The sequence below is a fragment of the Rhamphochromis longiceps genome, linkage group LG8 (genome assembly GCF_057381845.1).
Source record: "Rhamphochromis longiceps isolate RC_006_pf linkage group LG8, R_longiceps_female_GT1.1, whole genome shotgun sequence".
NCBI classification, from domain to species: domain Eukaryota; kingdom Metazoa; phylum Chordata; class Actinopteri; order Cichliformes; family Cichlidae; genus Rhamphochromis; species Rhamphochromis longiceps.
This window is the reverse complement of record NC_140564.1, coordinates 22,795,173-22,805,798: the sequence shown is the minus strand read 5'-3', so window position 1 is coordinate 22,805,798 and position 10,626 is coordinate 22,795,173. Positions and strand designations below refer to the sequence as shown.

General features: G+C 41.2%; 1 protein-coding gene and 3 non-coding genes across 4 annotated transcripts; 2 read left to right on the top strand and 2 right to left on the bottom strand.

The window, feature by feature from the left end:
- The first annotated feature begins 433 nt into the window (after positions 1 to 433).
- LOC146663683 (FERM domain-containing protein 6-like) lies at positions 434 to 5,394 on the top strand. The gene is made up of 13 exons (XM_085415299.1): positions 434 to 772; positions 1,037 to 1,127; positions 1,871 to 1,950; positions 2,474 to 2,532; positions 2,677 to 2,902; positions 2,986 to 3,141; positions 3,538 to 3,603; positions 3,708 to 3,776; positions 3,900 to 4,074; positions 4,258 to 4,410; positions 4,703 to 4,834; positions 4,928 to 4,950; positions 5,034 to 5,394. The coding sequence occupies exons 1-13, from the start codon at positions 554 to 556 to the stop codon at positions 5,073 to 5,075; spliced, it is 1,491 nt and encodes a 496-aa protein (XP_085271425.1). The 5' UTR covers positions 434 to 553; the 3' UTR covers positions 5,076 to 5,394.
- A 1,810-nt stretch (positions 5,395 to 7,204) lies between these two features.
- On the top strand, positions 7,205 to 7,276 carry trnaq-uug (transfer RNA glutamine (anticodon UUG)). Its single transcript has one exon. It is a non-coding gene; the product is annotated as a tRNA-Gln (tRNA).
- A 205-nt stretch (positions 7,277 to 7,481) lies between these two features.
- Positions 7,482 to 7,564, bottom strand: trnal-cag (transfer RNA leucine (anticodon CAG)). Its single transcript has one exon. It is a non-coding gene; the product is annotated as a tRNA-Leu (tRNA).
- A 253-nt stretch (positions 7,565 to 7,817) lies between these two features.
- On the bottom strand, positions 7,818 to 7,900 carry trnal-cag (transfer RNA leucine (anticodon CAG)). Its single transcript has one exon. It is a non-coding gene; the product is annotated as a tRNA-Leu (tRNA).
- Between the last annotated feature and the right edge of the window lie 2,726 nt (positions 7,901 to 10,626).

Here is a 10,626-nt window from a genome sequence, read left to right as displayed (position 1 = left end):
TAATGCTTAAATAAAAGTGAGTTAGGAATGGTAACTGCAATGAAAAATTAAATAAGAATAAACTATAGTCATGTTAAAGAGAGAATACACCATATTTCAGTTTCAAAGTTCAACAGGTCAATTATTTAAATACAACCTCAGATGAACAACAGCGTGAATTATTACACTGTGCATGAAACACTAAGTACATCCCATCACTCAGTAGCTTGTAGAACAAACTATTATTACCAGGACAGATTTTAAAAAGCTGACTATATTCAGTACATACGGGAACATAAACCCAAAGATAAACAAGCAGACACAGTGCTTCTAACAGTAGCTTCTGACATGACAATTTCTCTCTGCAAAACATTAATATCTTTCAGTTTTCTGTAGTATTTGGAGTGAAAATAACTCCCAGTATGTCCAAAAGAAGTAAAAGGTGATCAAATGATGCAAACACATTATTAGCACATTAGAGCTAATTTTGTTTATTTATTTCTAAAGAGATCAAACTGCTAAATAAATAAATAAATAAATAAATACATTAAATTCTCTGGTTGCAGATCTGGTAATGTGGCAACTTTTGATGCATCTGTCTGTTTGTACAGACATCATTATGTGTCAGGCTGAGGAAGGAGGGAGGCTTGCTTTGTTAGGCCCATGGGAGGCTGTGAGGAGGATATATAGTGGATCGAGACCATGCGAAGCCTTAGTGGCAATGAGGACCAAACAGAGGCGACAGGTGTGCGTTCTTCTACCGAACAAGCAGCACCTGGATTGTGCTGTCACGGTGAGTGACCACAGGGCCTTTCTGTAGCATATTTTCTTGTTTGGTATTTTACTGTGACACGTCACATGGGCACACAGAAACCTAAATTACATTCATGTTAAGATTGCATTGATCTGTCAGTAGGGTATATTTATTTTTAAAACAGTGGAAGAGCTAAAACTGTATTTTATTAGAAAAAAACATATTTGCAAGAAAGCCAAAACACTGAAAGCATGGACTCTCAGTATGTTTTATGTTTTCTTTCTTCTTCCTGTGTGTTTATAGGTAAAAGCCAGAGGCCGTGAGGTGTTGAACAGTGTGTTGAAGCATCTTGGTGTCAGTGATCTCCAAGTGTTTGGTCTAGCTGTTATGAAAGGTCAGTTAGTTTCTGCGCGGGAGTTCAGGAGCAAATGTTTTTTATTCATTAACTGTGGAACGCTGAGATTCTGGGAGGCTGCTGATAGTGAGTGAACCTGCTGTAAGATATGATAAATGGAAAGCCATCTCCTATCAGCCGTAAACAACATAACTGAGGGATAACACGTGTTAAATGGACTCATTGTGTTGATTTCATGCAGCGCTGTCAAACATATGGTTTGCAGGACAAATATGGCCAAAACTGAGTTACTTTACTTGAGCGTGCAAGTTATGTCGAATTTTTTCTTCCTATTTTTCCACTCTTTCCTGTGCAGCATGAAGTGTTGTGTCAGGAGCTAACCTACCTCAACTGTTAATTTTGCCGCCCTACCGAGAAGTGTGAAATATGCTCAGTTTCATGGCTGTTCATAGATGTGGTTCTTTGATTAAGACAGTTGCAGTTCTTTTTAATGACAGCAGATTTATTGAATGTGGAAAAACTGAGACATGTTGTTCAAATTGCGCTCACTATCTAAGACACACCAGCTAGTTTGTGATCCCATAAGTGTGAATGTTTTAAAAATGTATTTGTTCTTCTTCAGAGCAAACGCAATGGAAATAAAAGGCCTTTGTACTGCTAGGTTGTTAGTCAATACTTTTACTTTTCTGGGCCACATGGTCTGAAACTGAGCTGTATGTAGACCCTAAACTGAGCCTGACATCTCTGATTGAATGTGTGCTTTTTTTTCTCCTTTTTTTAAGATAATGATTACCTGTTTCTTGATTTGGACCAAAAGCTGAGCAAGTACTTTGGGAAACGATGGAACAAAGGATATGTAATGGTTAGTTTTCCATTTCTTTTTTTGATGTAGTGTTTGCACTGTTGAAACAGAAATCACCAGATCTACAAACAGCCCCATGCTGTAATGGGAACACTCTAAAAGCTGAATTTAGTGATCTCACTTAAAATTTCATGTTTTCCTGGCAGTCATGATGATTTGCATATCAATGATCTCAAGTAGATCTTGTGGCTCATTGTTATGCACTGGTGCTGATTTCAGTAGTTGTGCAACTTTGCTGTTTACAAGACTGGGGAAACCTGCAACAGATAAGACTGAAGGCGTTGCTTGTATGAGTACTAAGATGTTTCTCCCAGTGAAAACACTGTATCCAGATAAAGTCCACCAATGGACGACTAACATGTCAAACATGTTAGAAAGATCTGACTTATTTTAAAAGTTCTTTTATGTCCACGTTTTCTTTTTCTTTTTTTAATGATTTATCATATTGGTCAAATATTAACTAGACTGTGTGATAGCAGAAACGATAAACTGAGTACTCTCTTTACTCATCCCACCTTTCCAGGTCCCGTTTATCTTATTTCTAAGAGTCCAGTATTATGTAGAAAGTGGGCTGCTAATTTTGTAAGTTTGTTTTCCATTACCTTCTTTTTCCAAGATTAATAATTTCCACTATAAGTGTTGTTGAAGTTTATGAAAATGTTTGTGGAAAAGTAGACACCTGACAGACTTCATAACAGGAAAAGAAAACCTCCCTGTTTCTTGCAGGAGCACCACAGTGCAGCAGCTCTACTACACTGAGCTGAGGCAGAAGGTGCTGCGTTCACAGAGCCACCATCAGGAGGCTTTGTTCTTCCAGCTGGCAGCCTCTGCCCTCCAAGCTGACGTTGGCGATCTGGCACAGGGAGAGGAGACTGAGGAGGACGGAGAAGAGAAGAAGCAGGAGAAAAAACACAGATGCTACTTTCTCCCTGAAGATTACTTCCCCTCATGGGTAAAAAAAAGAAAGAAAAAGAAGTGTAGTCTAACCTTGACAGAAATACTCTTATATATATATCTGTGTGTTCATCTTCTCAGCTCATAAAGCGCAGAGGGAGAGAGTACTTACTTCAGCACAGCCCAGTGCTGCATGGTGAGCTGAGGGGGGTGTCCCGCAGGCAAGCCATCCTGCACTTTATAAAGGAAGCCAACGAGCTGCAGGATGGACCTGTCACATTCTACAGGATGAGAGAGGTCAGACAGTGTTACAGTTAAACAAGGGCGAACTCTGTGTGAGGATGTCTGTTTCTTAATTAGTTTAAGAGAGACTAACTAAGAAACTTCTGTCCTGAGATGTTGAATATGGAGCTACCAGGCAGTTAAAAGGAAAAGGAAAAGAGGTCACATATATCAGACACTCCATAAACGCGTACATTTCAGAAAATCTTCAGAAAAATATCCTACAGGGTGTGAAAACTGTTACAGATCTCGTAAAAAGCCCCAGTAATAATTCTTTGGCATGCTCTTGCATTATTTGTCTCCCTTGGTCATTTTAGAGAACTCTTTTTGAGTCATGTTTGTTATGTGAGCCCATGGCTTTAAAAAACAACAACAAAAAAACTGCTTTATCAACTATTATTTTACACACAGGAGGACAAACAGCCGAGGAGTTTAATCCTCCTCGGTGTGACAGTGAAAGGAGTCCATATTTGCCAGGTGAGTCGTTTTCAATGACAGTCTCACACATAATTTTAAATAAAGTTTATGAACTTATTTTCACATGTACATATAGATTCTTGATCTGAATTTGTGTTTTTAAGGAGGTGGAAGGGAAACAATCTTTGTTGTACGATTTCTCCTGGACAGGTATTGATCGCTTTACCTTTCAGGTTAGGTTCTAAAGACTGGACTATAATCAAAATATACATACAATACAGGTCACATTGACCTGCGTGTAGCTTTAACCGTAACACACGAGATCATCCTCTTTATGTATGGCTCTTACTTTTCAGGGCAACAGGTTTGAAATCACTGCTGTGGGCTCTTTGTGCCTTCCTAAACTGGTTTATTACACTAAATCAGCTTTCCACTCTAAACACATCCTGAGGCACCTCCGTGACAGTCACCAACTCCACATGAACATCAGAGATGCAGTCAGTTCCATCCAACAGCTGGAAAACATGGGTAGTACGTAAGGCTTTACTTTACCACAACCTATCTAAGACACGACTGAGTCAGTTGTCTTGGTCTGAAACCAATATCATGTAATAATAATAACAATAAGTCTTTTAAGTGATTTTAAAAGATTTGAGATCACAGTCTCTTACACAGTCACACTCCAAAGGTGTTCTCTTTTCTGTCTATCTTCAGCCAAAGAAGCCTACATCTGCGACACAGCGTGCCTAAGAAAGAGTCTCCAGTGCAGCAACCTCACATCTTCAATGTCTGACTGCAGTGATGCTCTGGAAACAGCTACTGCCTGGTTTAAAGAGGAAAAGGAAGAGGACGGAGGCTCTACAACAGGTCTGCTATTGGGAGGAAATGATTGTGTAGATGGTGCAACATTTGCCTCTCAAACAAATTGTGCATTTATGTTTGGAAACTGGTAAAAACACGTTTAATTCTACCCAGCAATGGTTTACAGCAGTAGGTCTGCAGACCTAATTAAGGAAGAAAACAGCTGATGTTGCTGAAGTGACCAAGAGGGAAAGTTTAAAAGCTCATTAGGCAAATGAACGCAGAACTACTTTCTTAACTTACCTGTTGTACTTTTGCCTTGAACTCAAAATCAGTTGTTTGTTTATACTGATGCCAGGGTCTGAGCTGTGGTTGGACGAATCAGAGGAGTTGTTTGTTGATGATCCAGCTGAGGTGTCCTGGCTGGCTGAGCTGCTCCGTGGTGTGTCTGTCGACGCTCCTTTGATGTTACCCTCTTTTTGCTGGGCAGGTTAGTCCAAAAACCACTAAGACCATTCTAAAATAACAGTTGAATCATGTGTTAGTTCTGTGTAGCATGTGATATTGTGTCCTCTTTTATCAGCTGTCACCATGGAAATGAAACAGGTGAGCAAACTGCAGGTCTGTCTGTTTGAACATTTCCAGCACGATCCTGCATCAAAGCCAACATCTTTCTCTGTGATCTTCAGGTTCTGTGGAAAAAAACGGATGAAGGGATATCTGTGGACTAATTGAGATTCAGAGGATGCAGGGATTCATCACCCGTTCTTCATCTCAAGACAAGGAGACACCTGTTGGAGTTTGTTGTTATGGAGCTAAAATGCTGAAAGGATACAGCTGAGCGTTATATTTTGTTTGCTTAGAGGAAACCTCATTAAATGTGCTAAAACAGAAGCCATATAGTGACCTGAGTAGTTATAACTTGCTTTAAACTATACAGCCTAAAGTTGCAGTAATTACACTTCAGAAATCGAAAGAGGTATAATAGTGTTTTAATACATATTTACAAACTAAACGTATTAAAATATCAATAACATAATAAATACAACACTTGGGACATTTTTGTCATTCTTTGAACAGTGCTATTACAATCAGTGCTGACTTCTGTTCATTTGCCATTATTAATGTTACCATTAAAAAATTGTTCTGTTTTATGATTCAGGTGAAATTATGTTGTCAGGCTTCCACAGTGTGGCAGTATTTCCAAACAATCAGAGTCCATGCCATCATGTGAGAGGTCTAAGATGCTGTGTTAAGGGTGCACTCTCCCCTGGAGGTGTGGGTTCAAGGCACACTCCTGTTGTTGCGTTAAACCAAACATATATAAATGAGCTTTTCTGAAAATAAAGTAAAGATCTGTGTACAATATGAGAAGGTTGGTAGCAAAATCGGAGAGCAATGCACTGTGTAGGACACATGGAAGTACAGTGCCGAGGACTAATCTCCTTCAAAAACACAATGATAAAACCCTAATACTAAGCACTCAGAAGATTGTTTCACTGTCAGTGTTGACAGCTCTGCACATTGGCTGCTGTGTGAATCCTGTCTAGGGTTCTCCTTGGCTCTCTGTTCAAAGGGGCTCTCATGCTCTGGGGGGCCTCTGGATATTTGGGGCCCAGGTCTCCTCCATGCCTGCTTCATGTCTTTGGGAGCAGGCTGTGGCTCCCCACACCTACCTGTTAAATAGTTAAATTGAGTAACCTAATGAACACAAGTGTGCTCACACACACAAGTGTACAAACAGGTACCCACAGACACACTATCTTGGTCGGCTGCTGCCTCTAAACATGTATCATTAATACTGTGTGCTGCTCAGTGTTTTTTCTCTCTCTTCTTTTCTATTTTTATCTCCCTCTTCTTCTGTTAACTTTCTCCTCAACTCCACTCCCCTCTTTCTTTCTTCTCCCCTGTTCCCTCCATCTTGTCTGATCTGAGTCTACTAACTCAAAAAAAAAAAAAAATCCTAATCAAATTCTAATAAAATATGACTATAAAGTGGACCACTATAACAAAAGCCGTAATGGTCCACTCGGCAAATCTGTTGGGCCTTTTGTTTTGCCTTCTGACAATATTTCTGATTGCTACATTGAAAAAAAGAAAAAAAGACAACAAAAATACTATATCAGCATTTTACCATTAAAATATATTTTAATCACTTATTAAAACTAGAGTGTTTTAGTTTGCTTTCATCCAAAGCATCTTACAGTGTTATGCAGAATTTCATTTGATGAGATCACATTGTGTGGCTTCCAAAATCTGTGTGTAAACCCTCTGTGGTGTGGGTTTCATGGTGTAATGATTAGCACTCTGGACTTTGAATCGAGTGATCTGAGTTCAAATCTCTGTGGGACCTCATGCATGTTATTTATTAACTTTCCTTTCCTTCTTCACATCACCTGCTACATGTTCAGTGGCAGTTGATTCATTTAGGTGGTGAGAGGATCCACTTGTTATTACCATAAAACGTCCAATGACAGTTGTATTCTAGTCCTGAGCTAGTATTCACTGACAGCAGTTGTATAGAGGTATTTTAGCATGAGTATGAGTATTACATGTCATTCAAACACTTACTGTCATAAAATAAAACAGTTTCCTCTACAATATCTTGAACAAAGGTAACATCTTCACTAGCTGTTGGCTGTTACCTTCTCGACTTAAGCTGTTTTGTGAATTGTTCAGTCTTTGGCGTAAGCTCATTCGAATGCTTTTTTTTTTGTTTAGTTAGGATGGCCAAGTGTTCTAAGGCACTGTGTTAAAGTTGGAGTTCAAATCCAACTCCTGACAGTTGGATTTTATCTTCGATAAAGAAAAGGTTTTGTCCAAATCTTCCAAAATCTGTCTGTAAACCCTTTGCTTCGTGGGTCCCATGGTGTAATGGCTAGCACTCTGGACTTTGAATCCAGTAATCCGAGTTCAAATCTCGGTGGGGCCCAAATATCCTTGTATCTTGCACAAGGATATTTGGCATGTAGATTAAAGCATCCCATCACCAACCTGGTAGGTGACCTCCACTATGGAACCCCCAACACTAACTGAATCAGATTTCAAGTTCATAACTTATCAAAGCAGTTGCCATTTGGTGGCAACTCCTTTATTGAAGGAAGACATCACATAACATTTCAGTCTTAAGCAAGTAATGTCAGGAGTGGGATTTGAACCCACGCCTCCAGGAGAGACTGCGACCTGAACGCAGCGCCTTAGACCGCTCGGCCATCCTGACACATTTGTGCTTGTTGATACAGAATCCACATGACAGGCTAGCAGATCAAGACACCTTTACAACTGATCAGATTGGCAGACTATTACACCTCTGCTTTACCAACACATATTCAGCTGAGATTCAAGAAGTCACTTTGATGAGACTTTTCTTCAACTATCTGATAAATAAATGTGACCATTTGGTGGCAACACCTTTATCGAAGGATGACATCACATAACATGACATTTCAGTCTTACTTTTAATAAGCAAGGGATGTCAGGAGTGGGATTTGAACCCACGCCTCTGGGAGAGACTGCGATCTGAACACAGCGCCTTAGACCACTCGGCCATCCTGACATCCTAAGCAGATCACTCACTCACCCTCTCCGTTTCTTGCTGTGCTGAATTGTAGCATGAACGAATGCCGGCTGCATTTGAAGGAGTCGACGAATTGGGACAGCCTTTGTTGCCTGGCTGTGACTTATTTGGCTTTCAAATGCGGCCTCCGAAGGATGCAGCCGACGTTTTGGGACACAGCTACAGGGGTGAGTTGGCAACCAATGTTAATTTGCATTACCGCCCCCTGGCTCACAGCTCAGTGGACGTTTAAATATACATAAAAATATATATTTGATACATAAAATAAAATAAAAATAAATAAATGTTCCCTTTAGAAATCTTTTTTTTGCTCTATTTTGCTCCATAAAAATAGTTGTTTTTCTTTTTCAATCACTCATCTTAGCAGTAGGATATACATGAAAAAAGAAATATATTAAGTTTGAGTGAAAATGTACATCCTTTGCACTCTCTGGGCAACTGACTCAGTGACTCAAATCACTCATAAGACCCGATTCACTTTGGTGAGTGACTCATTGAAACTCGATTCAATAAAAAGAATTGAATTTACCATCACTACATGTGACGGTACAGAGCAGGGGAAGGCGGGGCTTGTTCCCTCCTAACCAGTAGGGGTGTTAAATATACTCTTTGGGGTTTTATTCTTATATTGATATTATTTACCTTTTATTTTTGATCTACTTTACCTCAACTCAGTGATTAACAGAGTAACGATGAATCACAATTAACAATAACAATGTTGTAGTGCATTACTGAGTCATGTAAACTCACTGGGTTACACAACCAATAAAGAATGCTTATTCTCAAATAATTGCAAATCCTCAGCCTCAGTAGCGGTTTTTGATACGGGCGACACGGGCAGTTGCCCGGGGAGGCATCGTGGTGGGGGGCGGCATCACGGGTATCGGCAAAAAATAAATAAAAAAATTGCTCGTACTCATGCTGCCCCGACATCAGCCAGCGCATAATGAGAATGGCATAGGCACTGACTGGTTTTCTATCGCCCTTTTGCTGGGAGTAAGGGCGCCCTCCACTTGTGAAGTGCGCCTGTTGCTTGTTGCACAGGGAGGAGAGGGCGGGACGGCGGGGGATTCTCTAGCTGTCTGGAGCGGCATCTAATAACCAACCCGTAAAATAAAAAAAATAAAAACAAAACAACAAACATGTGAACTAAGGTGTAGGTCTATTAGGTTATGTTGTGGTGATCCTCGAGTTGGGGGATTTGTGTTCATACTGGAGTGCAAAATTAAAACCAATGGAAGATGGACAAGTAAGGTTCAAAGCCATCAGGTGCTCAGTTTAGAAAAAATAGAGAAGAAGAGGAGGAGAAACGAGCAAAAGATACAGGTAAGCAGATGTGTCATTGGATAATGGCAGGTCATGTATCCTGAAACAATCAGAATCAGAATACTTTATTAATCCCTAAGGAAATAATGTGGATTACAGTTGCTCCAAAAAGAAATGGTAAAAATAGTAACAGTAACAGACAAACAAACTTCAAACATTATGTTACAGATTTTAATATTAATTAGTCAGTGTCAATTGTTGATTTGTCCTGTTCTCATTGTATGACGAATTATGATGGCTGTGTGGTTGTCATGGCTACTGAACGGACCCACGCGCAGACTGTTCTTTCAAGGAAACAAAAGGGGATTTATTTACAATAGGGATCACCTTAGTGCAAAATATATGTACAGTGAGTTGGGAGGGGGTCCAGGGCTCCAGGGAGAGAAGGGGGGGGGAATCCACACACACGCTTCCTCTTCCACTCAGTCACCGCCACCGCTCCTCCGCACACACGCACTCCTCTTCAGCCGCACTCGCTCCAACACTCCACACACTGCCCCACTTGGACAGGTCCGGTGATTCGGTCCAGAATCTACAGACAGAAGGTCAAAGGTTAGTTCCACAACATAAAACACGTGTAAGCGATTCTTCTTTGAATATGCCGCGAGCACGAACTCAGGTGGTTCGACGTTCCAGCGGTGAGCTGCTCTGTGCCACTGCCTTAAATAGCAGCTGGGGAAATCAGCCAGATCAGCCGCAGGTGGACACCATCCACAGGGGTGCGTGGGCCAAGAGTGAGAGCCCGTAATGAGCTCCACCCAGGCAGAGAGGAGGAGGAGAGACAAAAAACTAAAACTAACAACAACAAAACCTGTAGCCAGCGTGGGCCAACCAGAGAGACACGGGGACCGTGACAGTGGTAGCCGTTTGCATACAATGCATACTCCCTCTCTTTGTGTGTGTGTGTGTTTCTCTGGGGAATTTCGACAACAGTTTTATGTTAATGTACAATCCTTACGGTAATATGTTTTATGTGTGTGTGTGTGTGTGTGTGTGTGTGGGGGGGGGGGCGCCAGAGTGAGTGTTCGCCCAGGGCGCCAAACAGGTTAGGAGCACCACTGCTCAGCCCGCAGGCAAAAAGAGCCAGGTCAGGCAGATGATGCATTTCCCCGCAGACACATTGAGGGGCGACAACGGTCAGCCGGCTGGCTACTCACCTTGCTCATTGGCATGCTTTTGCCCCCTCTCCATGGGTGCTGAGAATTGTTGCAGTTTCTGAGGTTTGCATTCGAGGGTGTAGCCACGAAGACTAGTGCTGCTCTTGCTCCTCGCACCTTTGTGAAATGTACTGAGGCAGCGTTAGAGAGAGTGGCATCCGCATCTTAACCTATCTAAACAACTGGGCCACCGCTCCAGAGAGCAGGTGGCAACACTGTTGT

Coding starts and splice junctions, on each gene's coding strand:
- LOC146663683 (XM_085415299.1), top strand. CDS start 554: ATGTGGCAACTTTTGATGCATCTGTCTGTTTGTACAGACATCATTATG. Junction 3,777..3,899: donor TTGATCGCTTTACCTTTCAG/GTTAGGTTCTAA, acceptor CTTACTTTTCAG/GGCAACAGGTTTGAAATCAC. Junction 4,075..4,257: donor ACAGCTGGAAAACATGGGTA/GTACGTAAGGCT, acceptor GTCTATCTTCAG/CCAAAGAAGCCTACATCTGC.